The sequence below is a fragment of the Amblyomma mixtum genome, chromosome 10 (assembly GCF_055824585.1).
Source record: "Amblyomma mixtum isolate Tamu chromosome 10, ASM5582458v1, whole genome shotgun sequence".
Classification (NCBI taxonomy): domain Eukaryota; kingdom Metazoa; phylum Arthropoda; class Arachnida; order Ixodida; family Ixodidae; genus Amblyomma; species Amblyomma mixtum.
Genome location: NC_143021.1, coordinates 45,676,994 through 45,701,990, shown reverse-complemented (window position 1 = coordinate 45,701,990; position 24,997 = coordinate 45,676,994). Strand labels below are relative to the sequence as shown.

Sequence of the window (24,997 nt, the reverse complement as noted above, 5' to 3'; positions counted from 1 at the left end):
GTCCTCATCCACTGAGAGTCCCTCTCAGTTGCTCTTCTGTAAATCATGTAAATAGCCTGTATAAAGTTTTCTTCGTTTTCATCTTAACCACATCGCCGGCACTCCCGTTAGCGAAGCAGTCCTCATCCACTGAGAGTCCCTCTCAGTTGCTCTTCTGTAAATCATGTAAATAGCCTGTATAAAGTTTTCTTCGTTTTCATCTTAACCACATCGCCGACTTCCTCGTCCCTTCTCCGGCCCGATCACGCTACCCCGATCCCAACAACTGGATGGCAGCTACGGGATGGACACGTCAAGTTACCGGCTCCAACGGTCCTCGGCAGCTACGGGACTGACGGGCGTCAGCTATACCTTGGCAGGGTGAGTGCCCAATGTTTTCCGCTCATTTCGCCAGACCGTACTAGCACAGGCAGATGTTAGGTGCGGATCTGTTATCTGGGAAATTGATTTAAGGAAAACCGTTTTGTTCACATTAAGCTAAGGCTTTTGTTTTAGTGGGCGTGGTAACGCATGGTGGAAACCACGATGGAGAAGTTAAAAGTGCAGGAGCTGCTCGGAATTTGCCAGGAGCTTGGAATTTCGCTAGGTTGTGCGAAAAGAAAAAAAGATATTCTAGAGGTTATGCAGGAGCAGGAGGTAACGGCTGAGGAGGTCGACGAGGCTCGGTAAACGATTGTCGCACGCAGAGAAGAGCAGAAAAGACGGGAACTGTTCGAACAGAAAGAACAGGAACAGCTTCGCTTGGCTGAAGAAAGAAGGGAGCTGCGCTAGAAGAAAGAACAAGAAGAGCTTCGCTTGGCTCAAGAGAGACGGGAGGTCCGTGAGGCAGAGGAAAAAGTGAGAGAACATGCTCGGAAAATGAAGGAGCTAGAAATCGCGTCGAACGGAAAGAATACGGCGGGTCCTAGCCCCGTAGCTTCGGCAGAGGAGCAGGGGAGGCAGAGATTACAGGATCGCGTCTCACCATACCGAGTGGGAGACGATATTGCACTCTTTCTGGTAAATTTCGAGCGCGCATGCGGGAAGGCGCACATCGACAAGAGCGTTTGGTCGGAGAAGCTACTTCCTCTCCTTCCGGGCGAGGCGGCCGAAGTGGTGGCTCGTCTCTCACAGGAAGAGTGCGACGACTACGAGAAAGTAAAGAGCGCACTGCTTAAAAGTACCGACTTTCTGCTGAAGCCTTTCGGCAGCGATTCAGGCGGGCAAAGAAAGGCGGAGAGTCGCATACTGACTTCGCGTACCGGCTGAAGGTCAACTTAAAAGAGTGGCTTAAGACCGCTGAGGTGCACGGAAACCACGACAAGGTGCTGGAGTGCATCGCATTAGAGCAGTACTACAGCGCGATTCCAGAAGATCTGAGGGTATGGCTGCAGGATAGGCTGACGGATACGGACCTAGACAAAGCGACGCAGTTCGCAGACGAGTATTATGTTCGCCGAAATCTCCAAAGCAAGGCAGGGCACGATAACAAGTTAGGAAAGGGAGAAACTTTTTCAAGAAGGATCCCTGACCGAAGGGTGCCGCCAGCACGCCTGGATCACCGAACAGAGGATCTGGGATCAAAAGGGGAGATAGCGAAAAAAAGATAGAGTCACCCAAGTCTGTCGATTCTCCGAGGCAGCAGGGACATGCAACTCGCGCGTTTGAAGCGCGAAAGCCCATTGTCTGTTATAACTGCAACAAGGAGGGCCACTTATCGTTGAACTGCCAACAGCGAAGGATTGTGTTCGCGAGCATGCGAGAATCCGAGGAAAACCTGAAATTGCTGGAGCCATACATGCAGGACGTAGTAATAAATGGGAGGAAATGTGGAGCACTGCGTGATTCAGCAGCTACCATGGATGTTGCACATCCGTCCTGTGTTTCCTCCGCGGACTATACCGGCGAATGCGCCTGGATTAGACAGGTCGCCGAGGAACAGAGCGCGTGCCTGCCAATAGCGAAGGTGACCCTAGAGGGGGCTTTTGGCAGACTAGACACAGAAGCGGCAGTTAGCGCAAACTTGCCGACACACCTGCCCTACCTTTTTTCGAATAAATCTGAGCAGCTGTTGAAAGACAAAGGCCTCTCTTTCACCACGGGTTTAGCTTGCATGGCGCTAACACGGTCTCGAGCGCGAGAGCTCTCAAAGAAACTTGACTGCGTCCCGATAAGTGAGCAGGCACTGAACCGTTCTCGCAACCAGCCGGGGACTTCTTGCGGGAAAACTGATCCGTCAAAACCGCATGACTATGAAGCCGTTCCCGAACCAACAGTAGTTCCCGACATCCAAGGAACTGTCGATTCCGCAGGGAATGGGGAAACAGAGACTGACTCGGAGGGTTCGACAATAACACCTGCTTCGGCTTGTTGGGAGGAATTGACAAAGGTGGATCGAGAAACACTTGAAGTTTATTTATTTCAGGCAGACGTGATACAAATGATACAAACACTTATAGCAGAGCAGAAAAGCGATCCATCGTTAAGAGCTCTAGGCAACAACGTGAGGGAGGGAGTAGCCAGAAAGAACATCAGGTTTTACGCAAAATCGGGCCTTAAGTATCGGAGATACTGCGACTCAAAGGGACGCGCATATAAGCAGCTTCTAGTACCGGAGAAGTACCGGCGGCAGCTCATAGAACTCGCGCACGGAAATACCTGGGCGGGCCACCTGGGCATAAAGAAAACCAAAGCTAGGTTAGCACTCGAGTATTACTGGCCTGGCTGCTGGAAAGACGTTGAACGGCTCGTTAGGTCTTGCGACACCTGCCAACGGGTCGGCAAGTCGACGGACAAGTGGAAAGCGCCAATGACATTTGTTCCCATCACTACGGAGCCCTTTCGGCATCTTGTGATAGATGTTGTCGGCCCACTGCCGCAGTCCAACTCTGGTTGTCGCTATATTCTAACCACATTGTGCGTAGCTACCAAATTTCCAGAGGCCGTTCCCTTGAAGGAACTAAATTCGGCATGCGTTGTAGACGCTCTCTTGTCTATTTTCTCTCGAGTGGGGTCCCCTGCAGAAATACAGAGCGACAACGGGAGTGTCTTCACGAGCTGCTTGACAACAACGTTCTTTGAACGATGTGGCATTAAGATCATCCGCAGTTCTATTCATCACCCTCAGTCAAATCCCGTCGAGCGCATGCACTCAGTGCTAAAGCGGATTCTGAGGTCTCTATGCTTCGAACATAAGGGGGATTGGGAAGGCTGCATTCCAGCTGCACTCTGCAATCAGATCTGCTCCCCACGAAAGTACAGGATTTAGCCCCGCTGAACTCGTTTACGGGCGAGACTTGAGGACCCCATTGCGCATGCTGAGAGAGTCGTGGGAGGGTTACGGAGGGGATCCCTGTGTAGTAGAGTATGTTTTGAAGCTACTGGAGAGACTTGCGAAAACCAGAGACCTCGTGGAGGAAAATGTCAAGGCAGCGCAGTCACTTTCTAAGGTGTACTACGATAAATCTGCGCGTAAACGCACCTTTCAATCTGGCGACCAGGTGATGTTGCTGCGCCCGTCCAAAAAGGACAAGCTTCAGGTGCAATGGGAAGGACCAGCTAAGGTAGTGTCCAAACTTTCAGACACCAACTACGAAGTGCAGTTCAAGAATCAGCACAATCGGATAATGCACAGCAATCTGATGAAACCTTATGTGCCCCGTCAGGCACTGGTCAACATGGCACTGAACATGCCAGACGAAGAGATCCCAGAAATACCCTATTTCCCACACGAGGATGAGCATGCAGCCACTGAGCTGCTAGATTCAATCTGTAGCAGAACTGCAGATTGGGCTAGTTGGTGTAGATTCATAGTGATGGTTCAACAGCGCAAACACACACAGACAAAGAAGGAGAGCAGACACACACAGCGCTGAACTTACAACTGTAGTTGTAAGTTCAGCGCTGTGTGTGTCTGCTCTCCTTCTTTGTCTGTGTGTGTTTGCGCTGTTGAACCATCACTAGATTCAATCGACAGAGAGCCGCGTCTGACGGAAAGTCAGCGAGAAGAAATGAAGAACGCCGTCAGGAACTTTGAGGCGGTGTTCTCCAATAAGCCAGGAAAAACGAAGCTGATCGAACACGACATTCAGCTGTCCAGCGAAGAGCCGATTAGGAGCAAACCGTACCGGGTCTCTCCAAGGCAAAAGGAAATCATCGAAACGAAGATCCGCCGTATGCGTTAACTGGGCATCATAGTGCCCTGTGAGAGTGACTACACGTCGCCGATCATTATTGTAGAGGTTCCTGGCAAGGATCCGAGGCCTTGCGTTGCTTATCGGAAGCTGAATTCAATCACACTGGACCAGACCTACCCAATCCCAAACATCGAGGAGAGGGTTGAAACAGTCGCTAAATCAAGATACATATCAACATTGGATCTGGTTCGCGGATACTGGCAGGTGCCACTAACTGAGCGCGCCAGCAGGTACGCAGCATTTGTGTCGCCATTGGGCACGTTTCGCCCTGTAATGCTGAGTCTCGGCTTGAAGAATGCTCCGTACTGTTTTTCAAAGTTAATGGATCAAGTGTTGCGGGAGCTTGCAGATTTCGCCCTTCCCTATCTTGACGACGTGGCTGTTTTCTCACAAACCTGGGAGGAGCACATTGAACACTTGCGTATTGTGCTGAGCCGACTGGTCGAGGCTGGTTTAACTGTAAGAGCCGGGAAGTGCCACTTGGGGTGCGCCGAAGTGAACTACTTCGGGCACGTGGTTGGACAAGGTCAGCGCAGGCCTTCCGAACTTAAAGTTGCCGCCGTGTTAGATTACCGCCGGCCAACCACAAAATCTGAACTCAGGGCTTTCCTTGGCCTAGCTGGCTATTATCAACATTATGTAAAACATTACTCTGACTTAGCCACTCCCGTGACCAACGCACTCCGCAAAACTGAGCCTGCCAACCTCTCGTGGGACCAAGGGAAGGAGAAAGCGTTCCAGAGTTTAAAAACGGCTCTAAGCGAGCGCCCAGTACTGGCAGCACCAGATTTTTCAAAGGCCTTTATCATACAATCCGACGCAAGCAACCGAGGGTTAGGCGCGATTCTTTGCCAAGAAGGCGACGACGGCCACACGCGGCCTGTCCTATACTTGAGCCGCAAGCTCAGCACGCGTGAAGAGGCGTATAGCACGTCTGAAAAAGAGTGCGCATGCCTCGTTTGGGCTATTGACAAGCTGTCGTGCTACGTCTCTGGGTCACGTTTCACGGTAGTAACGGACCATTGCCCTTTGACTTAGTTGCACAATATGTCGCCCAAAAATGGTCGTCTACTGCGCTGGAGCCTTGCCCTCCAGCACCACAGCTTCGTGGTCCGCTACAAGAAAGGCAAGCTCCACACAAATGCCGACGGGCTAAGCCGATCTTTTTAAGTGCATCGTAAAGATTTTACAAAAAAAAAGGGAGGCGGGGTGCTCACCAGTTCTTCTACTTTTAAATGTTTTCTTTTTATTTGAGAGCATACCACCCACTTTCTTTTCACTCATTTCGTTTGTAATCCGTGTAGCATAGTTAGGAGTACGCTTTCCTTCTTTTCTGCCACTGATAAGGGAGAGCTCATTGTGTATTGTACCTTGGCTGTGAGGTCTTAGGGGACAAAATTGAATGCCTCGTCGGCCAAAACCTGTCGCCTACCGCTTTCCGCGTACCCTCTGAGCACCAGCTCGATTCCATTTAGCGGATTCCCTCCCGTTTGTTAAGTGTACCTCAAGCGGGACCTTACGCCTTTGGGCAGGTCCGCGTTTAAACACTTCGTCGGGCAGACACCATGTGTTCATTCAGGCAAAATGATTATTCTCTTCATGTTTTACTTGTAGCTTATTAGCTAATTGCAGTTTTGCTTCGAGTTCTGGTCTGGCTGGATGGGTGGGTTCTGCGGGCACTTGTTTTGCCGGGGGTGTGGTTTGGCGTCTGTGAGCCCCTTTGGCTAGCCTTGCAGATAAATCCCTAAAACGGCCATCTAGACGAGCAGAGGCGATGCTGGAGACGCAGTGCTGAACGTCGTCCGAAGACTTCAAGAGAGAAACTTGTTCCTGGGACGTCCAGTCAGCCGAGCAACGTAGGAGCGGCTCATCTTCAAGACGCATTGTCTGGCGGCAGGGGTGCTGTAGCGCCTGTGATGCCTCCCCTCCTGCCTAAGTGGATTAAGGCAGCGAACTTCCAGGACCGTGGGACCAAGGTGGCAGCGGCGAAGGTCAAAGACCGCCGAAGGCCGAAGATGCGGCGACGATGGCGGCGTTCCGTGGCCGAGTCGACCCTCAGGTCAACGAACAGAGTGGTGGTGTGCTGAGTGAAAGACAGCAGTGTTTAATTACTGAGCCTCTACCCTCTCCCATCAACCGAGCTGCGGGAGAGCCCCACGGCCCAGCGCCGCCCTGCCGTGGGCGGTATCAACAGTATCCACAACGGTCCGCCTGATTGGACACGTCATTCCTCGAACTATTTCCCCAGACAGGGATCTGGGGAATCCGTGCGTTATTTAACGGCTTTTGTTTTGAGACTCCAGTGCACTCCCGCTAGCGAAGCAGTCCTCATCCACTGAGAGTCCCTCTCAGTTGCTCTTCTGTAAATCATGTAAATAGCCTGTATAAAGTTTTCTTCGTTTTCATCTTAACCACATCGACGACTTCCTCGTCCCTTCTCCGGCCCGATCACGCTACCCCGATCCCAACAATGCCTACAAACCCGCATGAAGGAAAAAAAACTGAGGAGGGAGCGTCCGGCGGCAGCCTTTAACCCTAGTCATAAAAAGTAAAAAAATAGTAAAAGTGTGAGAGTCGGTTCCTCTCCGCCGTGATCACGTCGTGCGCCCTCCTTTTAAGTTTTTTTCCCTCCATGCAGGCCCCCCAAAACAAGGTTTTAGTTACTTGTGCGTATGCCGTGTCGTGTGTAGTGGAGCCTTTCGCTCGCAAACTCGACCGCTCCGCACACACACGGCTTATCCGCCGTGCATCTTGCCTACGCCTTGATTCCGTTGAACGACATGAGCTTATTATAGGAGCGGAGAAACGACACAAACACACAGAACACAAAAACACACATGGAGAAAAGCAAACGGGCGGTTGCCGGGTCCGCGCTTTGCCGAGTGTTTCGAACAAAACCGACTCCCGCCCCTCCGGTTGTGAAACGATGGGGAGGCCTAAAAAAATGGCTGAGGCTTAGCTAAGGTTAAGCCTTGTCAAATGTGAAGCATATTGATGGCTAGGCTTGGTAATACATGGCTTTCCTTGGTTGAATACTTCGTCATTTTAATACAACCACTAGAAGCCTTAGTCGTGGGGGAAGACAACGGCATGGCTACAGCGGAACGCCGACTAACCCCGAGACGCGCGTTGGGTGAGCGCCTGGATTGCCACGGAAGCCGCGTCCGCCTGCCCGGTGGAGCGAGCGTTTCACCTACACCGAGTGTGAACGCGCGTTCGAAATGCGCGGGAATGCCGCTCGAGGACATTCCGGCGTCTGTGCGATGGCATCGTTCTCCCTCTCCCAGCGCGTGACAGCGATCTGTCGTGACGTCACCGTGTCACGTGATTGGTCGCGTACAGCTCCGAGCGACGGCGCGAGGTGGGGGACCTGTTTCTCATCTGTCATGACATCACCGTGTCACGTGGTGTGACGTCACTCTGTCACGTGGTGTGACGTCATCGTGTCACGTGGTTGGTCGCGTACAGCTCCGAGCGACGGCGCGAGGTGGGGGACCTGTTTCTCATCTGTCATGACGTCATCCTGTCACGTGGTGTGACGTCATCGTGTCACGTGGTTGGACGCGTACAGCCACGGTGACGGCGTGGGGCATAGCTCTAGCAATATGCTTCGCATAAAAATGAAAAAGTGGCTCGCTAACTAGGGTTGACAAACAGATGTGTGAAAGGATGTGCTCGCTAACAAGTTTAGGTAGTCGAGCCGATCGCGCCTCTCGATCGTTCAGTGTGCGGAGAAAATGCAACGACGCTGTGTCGTCGTTGGATGCGCACGCAGCGACTGGAGTCTAACCACGATCCGGCACAGATTTCCAGGAGATTATGAATCGTGTCTGGCTCCAAAGCATCGGCTTTCGTGACACAACGGTAAAGAGTGTGGTGGTTTGCGGAAGACTCTTCGCTCCGCACGAATACGTCCACGTAGTCAGTTTAAGGGCAACTGACTACCCTCTGGTCGAAAGCGTAGTTACAGCCATCATAATCAACTACTTCGCCATTCTCCTCTCCTTCCGTTCCCTCCTCGGGATTTTTCTCGCTCACGCCTCGTCGAGTAGGCTCGGCATGGGAAAAGCACCCTTTCTCCTCCGATGCTAGCGGGAGGTGTGGTGTCTGGTGGAGTGCGTCACATGTCTAAGTCATGGCTTCGCCTTGAAAAAAATTCTTTTCTTGGTTTTTGCTACCCAATCTATTTGAGGGGGGGGGGAGAGGAGAGCGGCGGGTCTCCCAAAGCCCTCTTTATTTTGCTCTCTGGGTCTCCTCGCGGTGTTTCGTCGAGTTTCTTTTCTTTGTCCTTCCTCTCCCCAGTTGCTTGTACGTTGTCCGTTGTAAGTGTCCTTTGAATGATTTCAATGGAAATAATGTTCTTTTTCGTATGCGGATCCCAAATGATAGATGCGTATTCGAGCTTCGTCCGAAGAAAACTGTTATATGCCAAAAGCCTAATATTAGAGGGAGCGGAATTCAGTTTTCGTTTTAGGAAACACAATGTTGAGAATACTGAAGAGCAAATTTGTAATATGCGCTGACCAGTTCAATTGATTGGTAAGTATCAGTCCTAAGTCTATGGCTGGCAGTTTCGTGAATGTTAGAGCCTTGAAGAGAATAAGTGAATGTGCTAATATGTTTTTTTCTTCTTACACGTAGCCCTATAGTTTTCTTGATGTTAAGACCCATGCTACAATCCACACAGCATCGATAAATAGCTGCCAGAGAATCCTGGACAACACCATGATCTGACGATTCCCTTATCTCTTTCAACAATATGCAATCATCAGCAAATAATCTCATGGATACAGTATTTGGAACAACACCAGGCAAATCATATATCTACAGGAGAAACAATAAAGGACCCAATACATTTATTTCCCTGCGGTACACCAGAAGTCACGCCCAGGGAATCGGAAACTGCACCACTGACGTCAACAAACTGACTCCTGATTTCTAAATATGCATCAATCCATTGGATTATGTAAAGAAGAAGACCGATGAGCTCTAATTTATAAATAAGTTTATTGTGTGGGACCGTATCGAAGGCCTTGGCAAAGTCTAGGAACAGTATGTCAACTTGTCCCGAATTTTCAAGAACACAAGATAAGTCATGAATGGTAGTCACAAGTTGCGTAACTGTTGACATTCCTTTTCGGAATCCATGTTGAAAAGGTGACAGTATGTTTTTGCTAGTGAGAAAATCCCTTATAATACCAGCCAGTATATGTTCTAAAATTTGCAGCAACTGTTAATTATTGATATAGGACGATAATTTCACTAAATTGATCGATCACCCGGTTTATGAATTGGTACTACCCGTGCGACTTTCCAGTCAGAAGGCAAATCACTTGAACGCAAGGAAGCTGCGAACGTGTTGGCTAAGAATTCCGCTATATGTGAAGCATGGCTTCTCAAGAATGTGTTTGGAATACCGTCAGCTCCGCAGCCTTTCTTAATATCAAGTTTACGTAGCAATGATAAGACACCGTCTGCTGAGATAAAATGAATATCAGAAGGAGTAGTGCAGTCTTTTGGCTTCCTAAGGCCGGGGTTCGCAGTGAAAACGCTTTAAAAGTAATGATTAAAGGATTACGCGATTTTCTGGCCCTCAGTTAACGTAGTTTCATTAACTTTTATTTTATCTATCGCTTCCTTTTTCTGACAGAGGTGACGCCAAAATCTGCAAGGATTAGAAGCTAAAAATGACGGAAATGTAATTTTGTAGTACTGGTTATTTGATGTTTTTAACTTTCGCGCTAGTACGTGCTTTAATTCCTGAAAGCAGGCCGTAGAACTTTTGTGTTGCCTACGATGACGCTTGATTTTTCGTTTCAGGTGAATAACCTCTCGGCTGACCCAGGGATTCCTTCGATACGGTCTAATTTATCACAGAGGAACAAAACTAGCAATAGCAAACAGTACTGTTTCTTTAAATCTATTCCACAAAACATGAATGCTGTTGCTGTCGCTACTAATTAGGGAAGTTTGTAGATAGTCAATTTAGCTGTGTCGTCAGCTCGACTAAAGTCTCGTATGCATACAGGTGGTATATTCCGAGAACATTCTTCATACTTAAGAGGACAACAAAACGATAACAAGTCGTGATCGGAAATACCTCGTTCAATGCTGAAACAGCCATCGGAAAAAACTTCACTCACGAAAGACAAATCAATAAGAGCACTTTCACGGGTGGTTTCCCGAACTATTTGATGCAAATTCAAAGCCACCATAATATCCAAGATCACATTATTAGATTAACATTTCCCATAAGCCAAACACTTCCAATCCATACTAGGGAGATTGAAATTACCTGTTAATATGATATTATTACATTCACGCCCCGGCAACAAGTGATCATACAAACTTTGAAGGAATAAATCTGCAGAGTCGGGTGGACGATATACAGAACAAAGTAAAAAACATGTACTCCATAGGGATGCGTACAAAAATAAGCTCTCATGTTCAGCTATTTGGTCTAAAACAGTAACCGTTACAGAGGACTTCGTTATGACCGCCACTTCTCCACCACGAGAACACGGTCACGCCTGCAAACTTTGTAGCCAGGAGGAACAATTGTGTCGCTAGAAATGCCGTCATGCAACCAGGTTTCTGTCAGGATGACTATGGGGGGTCGTAGAAATTTTGTAAAATTCCTGGTATCGCCCCACCATTTTTAACAAATTGAAAGGATGTGAAATTCCTCCTATCGCACCACTAAATTCAAGTAATTGAAATAATATGATTTGACCAACAGTTTCTACTTCGAGTTATTGATCAATTCGCTATCGCCCTAAACAGGCAATAAAGACAAAAAAAGTCCCGGTTAGCTCAGTTGGTAGAGCGACTGCTCCGTTGAAGCGGTGGTCCCGGGTTCGAACCCCGGACCGGGACAAATTTTTTTTAACTACGAAGTCTCTGAGAAAGCTGTATAGCTTTCCTTTGTAGCCGTATGGCTGCGCTCGGGTGGATGTCAATGAGTAATTACTCCCGTATTTGAAATATTATGAAATTGCTGTTACCGCACAACCATTCTCAATGAATTGAAACATTGTGAAATTTCTGGTAGTGCACTACCAGTTTCAAGAAATTGAAACAATGTGAAATTCCTGATAGGTCACTAGGTCACTGCCATTTTCAAGAAATTGTAACAATATGAAATTCCTGGTATTGCACCACCATTTTAAAGAAATTGAAGCAATGTGAAATTCCTTGTAATGCACCACAATTTTCAGGAAATTGAAACAAGTGGAGACGCTAGCACTCCGCCACGAAGGCTCAACGTTTGCGCATGAATAAAGGCGCATCTAGTGAATGCATGGGTTTCATAAATAAAATAAAGAAAATAAAAATAACATAAGAAAAATAAAAACAAGAAAACCAAGAAAATAAAAAATAAAAATAGAAAAACAAAATACAATAAAAATAAATAGAAACAAACAGTGCGCCAGGAAACGTTTTTGCCGTGCACTTTAGAAAGCCAAAGTGCCCCCTGAATTTTTTTTATTGCTGATTTTATAGAGGACTGTACTAGCTCTGCAATCGTTATCATTACCATCATCATCATCATCAGCCTGACTGCGCCCAATGCAGGGCAAAGGCCTCTCCCATGTCTCTCCAATTAACCCTGTCCTTCGCCAATTGCGGCCACAGTATTCCCGCAAATTTCTTAATCTCATCCGCCCACCTAACTTTCTGCCGTCCCCTGCTACGTTTGCTTTCTCTTGGAATCCACTCAGTTACCCGTAATGACCAGCGGTTATCTTGCCTTCGCATTGCATGCCCTGCCCAAGCCCACTTCTTTGCAATCGTTATAGATATCTTCAAATATTTGCACATAAAACTCTTCTACACCTCGATTCCACAATGCGTGCATGACAGCTGAGGTTTCCTTTGAATAAAATGCTTTCTCGTAAACAATGAAGGCTATATATAGGGGTTGGTTAAATTCTGCGCATTTTTCTATCAACTGGTTGATAGTGTGAATATTGTCTAGTGTTGAGTGTCGGTTGATTGAAGTCTAAGGTTGTCCTTACTCTATTAGCCGAGAAAAAAATTTTGGCAAAGTTGCCTTCCACTTACTTTTGACGGCGAGTGTACATGGGACTGTCGATATGTGCTGCTCGGCAACTCGAGAATGGAGCATGACGTCTCTGCATTCTTAAAGCCATAGTAATCTGCGCAGGAATTACGAAAGCTGCAGGAGGAAATATACGGACTGAGTGCCCACACACAGCCGCCTTGGTTTTGTCAGGGTGCTGCACGGGCAGCCCGTATGGCGATTGCCCGCAATTCACTGACATGTAGCCCGCGTCTTTCACGCCCGCAATGCATGTTTCACCACTGCGCAGCCCTTTCCTAGCAGATGTGTAGGATACATGCGGGCAATATGTGGGAATGGCAGATGTGCCCACGCCCAGCCCATGTATTTTCTATGCAGGACCCTGTAGGCTACAGGCGGGAATACTGGTGTTAGCCCACACACAGCCCCATTGGCTCCGTCTGTGTGCTGCACGGGCAGCCTCTTTTGGGGGTGCCCGCACTTTACCATAATGTAGCCCCATCTTTTATGCACATGAACTGCACGCAGCCCATGATTACCCCTTGCATACCCGACTTAGGATACAGGCGGTGAAGACGTGGGAATGGCAAATGTGCCCATGCCCAGCCCATGCGGGTCCGTCGTAGGTGTTGTTAACAGCCCAAACAACATGCCTATCACGCTTCGCCACTGTGAGGCAAATGTTTAGGGCCCTGTATTTTCTACGAGGGACCCATGTAGGTTGAAGGCAGGAATACTCAAAGCCCACTCAAAACCACTGCGGCTCCCACACGGGATGTACGGGCAACCCCTTTTGGGGGTCACTCGCACTCCACCTTAAAGGGACACTGAGGAGAAATTGAAGTTGGCTTGTATCGACAGAATACCAGCTCCTGATTACAAAAACGCCACTCATACTTACAACAAAGCTCTTGTAACGTAGAAAAGAGCAAGAACCAAAAGACAGGTATTGCCGCCACAGGCCAAACTCGCAAGTACAAGCGTGATGACGTCATAGGACAAAACAGTGTTGCTAGAACCAATAGTTCTAGTAACGAGAAGACACGAGAAGGCAGGAATCACTGAGGCGCAGCCAATGCATGTGCAAATCTCCTTGACGTCGCCAGATGGCGCCACGTACCCGGCAGCCACGCGCACGCCTGCAGCATCGGGACCAATCAGCACCTGCTCACCGGCAATAGGCTGGCTCCTGGTATTCCGCTAACGGTAACAAGGTACACGGTATGTTAAAGGTGTCTATCTGCGAGAACTTTGTTGACGACTTCGACAGCGGGATCCATCGTAACGCTGGCAAAACGCCGGTGCAAACGTAAACGAAGCGACGCTGGCGACGGCCGAATTAGCCGATAGATGCCTTCAACGTGTGGCCGGCGGTAGCTTTCTTTTCGGCTGCTGCTAGGCAGCACTGCTGGCAGCCAGAAATCACGGAGTCTACGTTACGTAATGTGCACATCATGTTTCACGTCACTTAGTGCTGTGTCGTCATAAGTGAATCCCAAGTTTGAATCAGAGCGGCGGGAAAAACTTTTTCAACTTCGAATCCAAATTTCTTAGAAACAAATGCATCTTTCGCTGCCGGCCAGGTGACAACAAAGCAATGAAATGCCGAACTATCGGATTTTGCTTTTAAAAAAATATCAATAGAGCTCTCCTCACTGTCCCTTTAATCTTTGCCCGCATGTATCTGCGGTGGGACCTAAATGGGCTGCCCAGTCTGTTTAAGCCCATGCATAGCCGACGAGGGTCCCACTCAGGCACGAAGTGGGCAGCCCCAGCCTTTTGTGCCAGCACTGCATCCACGGGGGACCCATGTGGGTTTATTGCGGGCAGCCACCAACCGTTATTGCCCATGTCGGACCCGCAAGGGCCCGCCACCTTGTGCTACTGGGGGACAGACAAAAATTTGCAAAGCGAGGTGAAAAGATTGACGCTGAATTCATTCCTGTATTAAAAAATAAAAGCTGCAAATTCAAGTTCGATGCTGCCACATTTTCGCTGGCTTGTTATTATTTTGCTGACTTTCTTCATTCTGAGTGGCATGCTCTTATACTGACCAAACGTTATCACACCGCCTTCTTCGCAGGCTGCTTCGTGGTTATCCTTCAAAAGTTCTTCACCGTGTCACAGATTACTTTGCTTGGGAGTCTCCTGCTGTGGGCGCCTGTTCTCGGTGCCGCCTTCGCTCCCAACATCGCGTGCTTGACACTAGCCCTGGGCGCTCTGCACGGTAAGAATAGGGCACACTGCTGTGCCCTATCAGTTGATTATAAGAAATGTTTATCTCTATTGAAAAGATGGAGTAGGCTGTGCGTAAAAGCTGAGGGATGAACAGCAGGTTAAGGAAGGTGTGCAAAGCGACAGTAAGCATTGGGAATAAAAGCTGCAAAAATTAGTCTTTTTGACTTAACATATAAAAAAATTCCTAACACTTACACCACCTACAACAACCTCGATGAAGAAAATTGAGCCACGAAAATAGCATATACAAAAGTGGAAAAAATATACAGTTGTAAACAATAGCGCAAAAGGAATATGAACGAAAAAAGTTTAGGCACGCAATGCGCTGAGGCAGCGTTTAGTTGTTTTTACAAGGAAAACACCAGTTTTGCCGCAACGATTCAAGAGTGTGGGCCAGGTGAATGGCAGTTTTTCTATTAGTTAGTTGTCAGCGGAGTTATGAAAATCAATTTTTGTTTCTAGCGGCTATGTATGCTTCAGTGCATTTTTCAAAGGACGATAATTTGTGTGTAAACGTTCTATTTTCCAATAACTCATGCTTAGAGGTAACCATTGCCTTATATCTGTACAAATATTGTTCTGTGGGCCTCAATCAGCTCCTCCACAGAGTTGTGCACACCAAGTTGGAGCAGGCGCTCAGTGGACGCTTTGGAAGGGAGTCCTAGCGCTTTTTTAACCGCTGCCCGAAACATCGCGTTGAGGTTCCCGCGGTCGTTCTTCCTCAGCTTGAGGTAGGGCGCCGCATAAACCACGCGACTGACGATGAACGCGTGAACCAGGCGAACGGTTTCTTTTTCCAGAAGTCCACCATGCTTCCCGGATATCCTGCCAATCATCCTACTAATTTGTTAGCAGGTGGACTTTATTTTTTGCGAGGCCGTCGCATTGTTACCCCGGTTGTTAATTTGTAATCCCAATACTCGAAGCGTCTCCACCACTGGTATCTGGGTGTCGTTAACGTAAATTTGCATGGTCTCACCTGAATTTTTATCCGTGTTAATGTGTAGAAGTTCTGATTTGTTCGGAGCGCATTCCAGACCACACTCCCGAGCGTAGTCTTGCACTACCGACGCGGCCTCTTGGAGGGCCCCCTCCATCTGCCCCACGCTGCCCCGGGACGACCAAATAGTAGTGTCGCCTGCGTAGATGGCGTGGCGTACGCCATCCACGGCATTGAGCCTCTCGGGGAGGCCCATGAGGGCAACGTTAAAGAACCAGCGGAGAGATAACTGCTCCTTTAGGCGTCCCTCGGGTTCCCATCTCGATGGGCCCGAATTTTTCATTGCCAAGTCGTATAAAAGCTTTACTATTGTTTAAAAGGTTCTGTACATATCTGAATGTTTCCTCGCCGCAATTGGTGGCGTTGAAATTCTCGAGAATTTTGCTATGTTTAACGTTGTCAAAAGCCCCCTTCAGGTCCAGGGCCAAAATAGCCCTGTCCGCCGAGTTCCCGATGGGGGGGGGGGGGGGGGGGGGGTCGATGGCTTCTCTATTGATTTGGAGCAGCACGTCCTGTGCTGACAAATGTAGTCGGAAGCCGAACATTGAGGGCGGCAGCAGCTCGTGCACATCAGAACCTGCCCGTCGCGCACTTGTGAACCATGCTTTTCTGATGTGCGGATTTTGGCAAAGAGTAGTGTGACAAAAGCCAGAGAACTGATAGAAGCATTCCATATCAAAAAGAGGGGCAACTTGTGCGTCAGCGAAACGTCGATAAACCTGTATAAGGCTGAAAAAGCGTTTTTTGATCGCTGCTTATCTTCACGAAGCTGAATGTCTTCCTTGCGCATGCGCCGACAGTGACATATATGTACGTGTCTTTCTGCACATTAAATCAGTTGTGAGTGGCGCTCTGTCTCGTCTTTCTTTCTTCTCCTGTGTGTGTGTGTGTGCGTATGGTTTGGCGCCTTTGAATTTAATTATGAATAACTACCAACTAGCCCAACAACAAGTTCTTCTAAGCAAAACCATTAGCAGTAATAGAAAACAGGGGAAGATCATGGAAGCTAGACAAACAAAAATCTCGAAAGACATCATTTATTTTATTCATTAGCTCAATACTGCAGCCCTTGTGGTCCAAATAGGAGGGGCATAAGAGTTATCAAATACAATTAAGAAATACAAACTGCAATTACACATGGCAAATGCAGTTCTTGGGACAGAGCAAAGCGAAAACAGTCACACAGCTCTGATCGTATTTGAGCAAAGGACGTGGAAATGCCTAAAAAACGAATTGAAATCGTATGCAACAGCTACACGTAAAATATTCCCGCACACAAAAAAGCATTGCAAACGAGAAGTAATAAAATGCAGCTGTGTGATGTTATTGATTTGAACCTTCAATGACATCAACACTGCTTAGTAGCGATTGTGGTAGCTTGTACCATCTCCTTAATGTTTGTGGCGAAAAAAGAATATTTAAAAGCGTTTGTTCCGGTGCTATATGGAGTGAGAGCCATGGTGTCGATGACGTGTTGCGCGTTCAGTGTTAATTTTAAGAAGGTTATTTTAAGGTTATTTTTAAGAAGCAAGATAAATTTTAGACGCTGTATTTTTCTTCTTATTTCAAGAGTGTGGATTCCATGTTGACTCATTAGAGCTTTTGGGGAGTCAGTTGCACGGTACTTCGAAAAATAACCCTAACTGCCCTACGGTGTATTTTTTCAAGGGCGTCGATGTTAGCTTTAGTGTAGGGGTCCATACAATGCATGCATATTCGAGCTTTGGTCTTATTATTGATGCATTGCCACAGGCCAGACGGAGCACAGTCGTAGACGTAGAGGGGGTTCGCAGAACGACCGAGGTTTCAATCGCCCAGACCAGAGCCAGCTCGAGCACGCCTCACGCGAACGCGACCGCTTCGTCCTCGTCACGGCTTAGTGCGCAGGTAGCTCGAGCCAGGTCCGTGGCATTAGTCCCCCGAAAAAGAGCATCGTCTCGATGCGAGGGTATGTACAAAGCAGAAAACGACCAGGAAAAGCAGGAAGACAATGTTAAAAAAACGAACAAAAAAAATAAATTAAAACGCAGAACACGAACACAGTTTAAAGTGGAGCGTCATCGCTCTCACGCGACAAGTATGGCTTAAGTCGCATTACATGCACAGTCCGTGGTTGCCGACGACCGGTAGCCACAGTTCCACGTGGAACAACCTCAATATCCACGGTGCCAACACGACGGAGCACCTCATAAGGTCCGAAACATCGGTGCAGCCGTTTTTGGACAATCCCTTTTGGCGGACGGAGGTCCACACCCACACACGGTCACCGGTGTTGTAGTTAACCTCCCTGTGACGCCGGTTGTAACGTCTGGAGTCCCTGTCTTGTTGAGCTGTGATGTGCAAGCGAGTAAGCTGGCGAGCTTGCTCGGCTTGTTCGACAAAGAACCCCGCATCTGGTGTCAAGTCATCATCCACGCACGGGAGCATGGCGTCCAGCATTACCCGCACTTCTCTTCCATAGACTAGACGGAATGATGCAAAGCGGGTTGTTTCTTGAGTCGCAGTGTTGTACGCGAATGTGACGTAAGGGAGTATTTGGTCCCAGGTTCTGTGCTCCACATCCACATACATGGAAATCATGTCGGCCAGTGTTTTATTCAGGCGTTCTGTGAGCCCATTTGTTTGGGGATGGTATGCTGTCGTAGTTCGATGGCTGGTGTCACTCAGCTCAAAGATGTCGTGGACAATCTGAGCTGTGAATGCCTTCCCTCGATCTGAAATTACGACGGACGGAGCGCCGTGTCGAAGCACTATTGTACGCATAAAGAAGTGCGCAACTTCGAACTCTGTGCCTTGAGGGAGAGCCTGCGTTTCGGCGTAACGCGTCAGGTAATTTGTTGCAAAAGCTATCCATCTGTTTCCTCCCGACGACATAGGAAGTGGTCTGAGGAGGTCCATGCCGACTTGTTCAAAGGGTGTGTTAGGAGGCATGATAGACTGCAACATGCCAGGCGGTTTCAGAGGCGGCGTCTTCCTACGCTGGCACTCGCGGCAGGTCCGAATGTATCGCTTCACACATGAGGCAAGGTTGGGCCAATAGTAGTTCTGCCGCACTCTGGCAAGTGTTCGCGTGAACCCAAGGTGCCCAGAGGTCGGCTCGTCGTGGCAGGCGAGGAGGATCTCGTGGCGGAGGGCGGCTGGTATTACCAGGAGGTAACTATTACCACTGGAGTTTTTCTTATACAACACTCCGCCTCGAAGACATAGGGATGGAAGCCTGCGAGCCAGGTGGGAGGGTATCGAGGGATGGTGACCTTCTAGATGCTCTATGAGCAGCTTCAACTCGTCGTCCGCACGTTGTTGTGCGATGATGTCGGATCGTCTTCTGCGTTACCTTGGTAAGGTTGCACGGGTAAACGCGACAAGCTGTCAGCGTCGGTGTGCTTGCGACCAGACTTGTAGAGATGATAGTGAAGTCAAATTCCTGTAAACGTAACGCCCAACGTGCTAGGCGGCCACATGGGTCCCTCAAGTTTGTCAACCAGCACAATGAGTGGTGGTCAGTAATTACCTGGAACTGCTTGCCATACAGATAGGGGCAGAACTTTGTGATGGCCCGTACTACGGCCAAACATTCCTTCTCAGTTGTAGAGTAGTCACACTCTGCGCGTGAAAGTGCACGGCTAGCATAAGCGATCACTTTTTCGGCACCGTTCGGACGCTGGACGAGAACTGCTCCAAGACCGACGTTGCTGGTGTCCGTGTGAATTTCAGTGGTGGCATCATCGTCAAAATGGGCTAGTACTGGTGGTGATTGTAGCCCACGTCGGAAGACTCGTCTCGCAGTTTTCGTACCAGATTCGAGCGGCGTCTTCTAAGCTGAAGTAGACGTTTCGGATCTTAGCACTGTCGTCCCAGCCGTTGAAACGCGCAACGCGCTCGAACTGATCAAGCCAGTCCTGGGAGTCCTCCGAGTATCTTCGGGATCCGGGGATTTTGCATGCTCACAAAACAAGCAGGAATGAACGGGGCGCTGTCTGACCTTGCTGCCGTGGGCATAGCCATGGGTGCGCTCTCTTGAGGCAGGGGTCCGAATTCCGGAGACAAGCCGCGGAGCCTACGGCTGACACGATGGACGGGGGTTCGCACAAGAGGCACTGGGCTGGTGCTTCGGCTCTCCGAGGAAGGATGGAGCGTCAGCCGAGAGTACCCAAGCGACCTCCGCCAGATGTCACAGGCCAGACGGAGCACAGTCGTAGAAGTAGAGGGGGACCGCAGAATCGCCCAGACCAGAGCCAGCTCGAGCACGCCTCACGCGAACGCGACCGCTTCGTCCTCGTCACGGCTTAGTGCGAAGGTAGCTCGAACCAGGTCCGTGGCGATATAAGCTAAAATTTTAGTTTCGGCAGGAGCATACTTTAGTTAATGGCGCAGAGAGGAAAATTTCTTGAAGGCATCGTCGCCACATTAGTTATGTGAGTATTCCAGTTGAGACTATTTCTCAGCGTGACACCAAAGTATTTATACTCATTCACTTCGGTTAAAGGTTCTGTGCCTAGGGTGTAGAGAAAAGAAAGGTTATTTAGCTTCTTGTTTATTTTCATGCATACAGTTTTGTTAACGTTCAGTTTCATTCCCAAAGGCTGCACAAGGAAACAATGTTTGGAAGATTATTGTTTACGTCTATCTGATCATCCTTGCTGGACAGTTCTGTAATTACACTCAGAATATCAATAATGTAAATCAAAAATAGCAAGTGTCCTAAGACGCTGCCCTGAGGTACACCGGAAGTTACTGGAAGCTCACAGGAGCAATAAGTCTAGCAATAAGTGGAGCAATTAACAAACTTTCTATGATCAATAAGGTAAGCAGCGATCCAGTTAATGGTGAAGGATGGAAGATTAACCATTTTAAGTTTATAAGCTTAGAGTGAGAGACAAGATTAGAGGCTTTCCTGAAGTCTAAAATAATAACATCCATTTGGCTAGATTTTTCTATAATTTGAGCGAAGCAATAGATTATAGTTGCCAATTGTGTGGCCGTAAAGAAATTTCTCTTAAGAAAACCGTGCTGCACAGGTGAAAGTATATGTTATCGTTTAGAAGAGTTCTGTTCATGGTTTGGTTTATTGGGATTTAATGTCCCGAAGCAACTCAGGCTATGAGGGACGCTGCAGTGAAGCGCTTGTCCTGTCTACCTCGTTCCTTTGTGTCGTGTCTTTTGCGCAAAAAACCCACAAAGTCTCCGGAAATTTCGACCACCTGGGGTTCTTTAACGTGCACTGACATCGCACAGCACACGGTCCTCAGGAACTTCGCCTCCATCTAAATTCGGCCGCCGCGGCCGGGATCGAATCCGCGTCTTTCGGGTCAGCAGCCGAGCACCATAACCACAGAGCCACCGCGGTGGGGTGGCTGAGTGATATTGTAACGTGGCAGCCAGACGAAGAATGAGGCGTGATGAACCATGAACAAGAGCTGATTTAATGGCCGCTGGCCTAGCGCGAGCGCTCCGTCCCGCGCCACTGCCAGCTTCGTCTTCATCACACTACCCGGGGCCACCGAGCGATCGTCCCGATCGGTGACGAACAGACGGGCGAAATGGTGATGGGCTCCGGAGAATGTTGGGACAGGAAGGAGAAAGTGGTGAGGTGCTGGCCGCCACAGTAGATGAGATGATCGAAGGATGAGTCCCGGTCCACGAAGCATCCGGGCCGGAGGTTGCCAGGAGCCGAGGTCCGTGGACGCACCGAACGGCAGGGGCAGGGGGGCGGTGTCTTCACGTGTGGGTCTTGAGTCGGTGGGGTCTCGGGTTGGTCGGGTCTTGGTTCGTCGTGTCTTGTGGTCCGGGCGGGGGACGGGGCTGAGGTGAGCGGCGAGGTCGGTTCAGGTCGGGCGGGCTGGGGCACGGCCGGGCGGCGCGGACCAGCCACTCACGGCCGACGTCCACGGCAGGCGCAGGACACCGAAGCTCCGGGACCAGGATGGCGGTGAAGGGACTCCAGCACCTCCACCAAATGTAACGTGGCAGCCAGCCGAAGAACGAGGCGTGATGAACCATGAACAAGAGATGATTTATTGGCCACTGGCCTAGCGCGAGCGCTCCGTCCCGCGCCACTGCCAGCTACGTCTTCGTCACACTATGCTCAGTTAGCTATGATATGTTCAAGCATCTTGCAACAGAATTAGGTTAGCGATATTGGCCGGTAGTTTGTAACCAATAGAGAAGAGAGTCCCCTTATTTAGGCAGTGGCACTACACGTGCCGTTCGCCAGTCGGAGGGCAGGGTCGCTGAAGACAGTGACTCACGAAAGAAGCTTAGAGACCCACGGACCAAGGAGGCAGCGTGATAAAGCCTGCGGGACGGCTTCGCCGTGAGCCTCTGGCTGTCGGACTGTCGCAGTGCCCGGTGAACAATTTGTCTTTTGCTTTTTTGTCTCTATCTTGCGTTAGTGCACTTTAGGTGCAATATTTCAATTGTATTCTAGTCTCCCTCCAGTGTTACTTTGCACGAGTTGCATTGTACTGCAAATCACTTTGTATGTGCTCGTACTAGTCCGTGCGCAATCCTCTGTATCGTCTCTTTGCTGTATAAACATTATTTTGTTTGTGAACCTTTGGCTCCGACCCAGAGGCTTCGACCGGCGACAGCGGGAAACCAAACTGCCGCCCCCTTGTCACTTGGTAGCTGGTGTCTGTCAGAGCTTGCCACGCTCAACAGAGAGCACCTCCTTTGTGATTGAGACCTCTACCCGCACACGCTGGAAGGGTGCCGGGAACGCACGCCACAAGTGTGCGAAGTCGTGACAATCGGTCGGTAACTTATTTTATACAGGAAATATACCGAGATAATAAAGTTCAAATTGGGAAGGGATAAAAAGTACGACAACTAGTGCAAGTAGTGTACCTAAGAATACAGACTCCGGCTGACCAACTCGTCCTGAATGACTTGTTGGACTTAATTAATAGTTGGTGTGTTACGTGGCACATGAAACTAAATATCTCAAAATGCACTCAAATGACCTTAACTCGCAAAAAGAACCCGCTAGCCTATATTTACAGAATAAACGATGTCGCAGTTAAAGCCGTCACTGAGTTCAAATATCTCAGAATCCATATTACGTCAACTCTAAACTGGAGTAGCCACATTAAGCATATTGTTTCGGCGGCTACTCAGAAGCTCTGGCTGTTGAAACGTCGCCTGAAACATTGCACATCTGACACCAAGTTAGTGGCCTACACATCACTAATAAGTCCTTTATTGGAATTTGGCGATATTATTTGGGACCCACACACTAAATCAGATATCAATGCCATTGAACGTGTCCAGAGAAGAGCGATAAGATTCATCTATAACGCGTATGGCAGGCATATTGCCACCTAGTATTGCCAGGTGGCGCATACGAAGTAGGGCGACGACGACGAAGTAGGGCTCGCGCCGTGTGGAAATTTCTTGCTGGAATCTCATCGACTACCTTGCTAAAGCTTTCAGTATTTTCTTTTTATGATTCATTATTTTTCGAATAATTCTCTCATTTCTCTCTTTCACTCTCTCTCCGATCCAAACTCCTTTATATATATATATATATATATATATATATATATATATATATATATATATATATATATATATATATATATATATATATATATATTTATGATTATTATTATTATTTACAATTATCATTATTATTTTTATTTTTCTTGTTTTTTATTTTTTAATTTTTATTTTTTCATCCTCTCCGTGCCCTTCTTGTGGTAGACTCCCCCGGTGTTCCTCTCCCGTGTGCTTTCCTTTTGCCTTTACTACGTACAGGTGAATACCAACCTTTACCTCCCGATTCTTGGCCGATCCCCCAGAGTGGGTATGTGCCATTCTGTCATAGGCTACAACAACAACAACAACAACAACAACAATCTGTCACCTTTGCTGCCCCAGCTTGCCTGGCCTTCCCTTTCGTGCCTGCTATTAAAGCCCCCTCCGTCAGCAAGTACGCTACAGGCGAGCCGTGCAAATACCCTTGGGAGTAACGAGATGACCACCGGCAGTACGGAGATGCACTACAGAACAAGGCGTAAGCACTTTTTTTAGAAGACTCGCCAAATCATCACTCATAATTGAATAGTCGGCCCCGGTGTCCACTAATGCACTGACTCTGTGACCGTCGAGAACAGGTATGTCCAAGGAAACGGAGCTGTCTTGGTCAGATGACGGTGCTATCTGTTCACGGTCGGAGCGTAGCGTACTAGAAATGACACTTATTAAGGCGGAAACTTGGGCTAGTTGGAAAACGTTTGAAATCATATTTGCTAGCGCTTAGTAAACACACGGGACAAGAACACAAATACACAGGACAGACGCTAGTCTTCAACTGCCGTTTATTCGAAAAACAATCAATATATGACATCTCAAAAATATCTGAACCCACACATGCGCAGTTGCAACGCCACGCCTCAGGAACATGATTTCTTTTTTTGACAGATTAACAGACGGAGTGCTGACGCATTTTGAACCTTCACTATCAATGCACATAGCTTCAAAAATTTCACGTTCCGCTTGAGTTTTCATTGTACCTAGAATGATTGTTTCTGAAAATATTGGTGTGCAAGGTACAGGGTCCGGGTCGGGTTTTTTAAACCGTAATTTCTTGCAAGAGAAATTAAGTCTCTTGAAAATTGAAGACCCGTTTCTAGTTAGTAATTCTAATGAGGTAGTGGACTATCTTAAGAACCACGAAGACTCTTCGCAAGTTAATTTTGCCTTTTCAGTAGATGTAAAAGACCTTTTTTACTCGATGCCGCAGGGAGAAATCATGATTGCGTGGCGTGACTGTATTGAAAATGGAACCCCATTGTCATTTCAGAATTCTATTGGCATGCCAATTGAAAGCTTTTTAAACCTTGTTTCATTTTACCTGTCGTCGACTGTCATAAAGCATGAAGGTGCAGAATATGTACAGAAGGACGGCATATGCATTGAGTCCTGCATCGCCCCTGTTCTTAGCTCTGTCTTTTTAGCATACATTGACCAACGCATTGTCGCGCGGATCAACACTGACAAAGTTAAACGCATTTTTAGATACGTTGACGACTACATTGTAGTAATAAATCTAACTCAGTCTGACAAACTGGACGATGTGGTGAAAAATGTGCTCGATGTTTTTAATTCTTGTAGCTTCGGTCTAACCTTCACAACAGAAATTCCAAACGACGATAGGCTACAGTTCCTTGATATATGCATTAGGTTTGAAAAATCACGCGTTTGCTGAATGTATCAGCCGAGAACAAAAAAAGAAATTCTCAGTTATCAATCGGCGCACTCTAAACTTGTGAAAAGGGGTATTGCCATGAATGCCTTCCGCGCTGCTCTCCATAAGTCGTGCGAGCATTGCATCACTGAAAGTGTGACACTGCAAAAGCTTCGCCTAGAGAACGCCGGGTGTCCGGATGAAACTCTGACATCTGTTGCAGAAAAGCTGCTAAAGGAAGTGAGATATGGGAGGCAACAAAACCGTGAAGATCCCCAACGACGCACTCAACTTGTGGCTATGCCGTATGTGCACAATATGTCGCACCGTCTAAAAAAGGTGGCGAAGAAGTG

The 24,997-nt window shown here is 48.2% G+C and overlaps 1 protein-coding gene and 1 non-coding gene across 2 annotated transcripts in view; both read left to right on the top strand.

Annotated features, from left to right (window-relative positions):
- Positions 1–24,997, top strand: part of LOC149325686 (monocarboxylate transporter 2-like) — a 150,015-nt gene that overhangs the window by 42,721 nt on the left and 82,297 nt on the right. The window contains exon 3 of the mRNA XM_089564365.1: positions 14,303–14,446. Within this exon, the coding sequence (XP_089420491.1) occupies positions 14,303–14,446 (144 nt within the window). The remainder of the gene's footprint in view (positions 1–14,302; positions 14,447–24,997) is intronic.
- TRNAN-GUU (transfer RNA asparagine (anticodon GUU)) lies at positions 10,978–11,051 on the top strand. Its single transcript has one exon. It is a non-coding gene; the product is annotated as a tRNA-Asn (tRNA).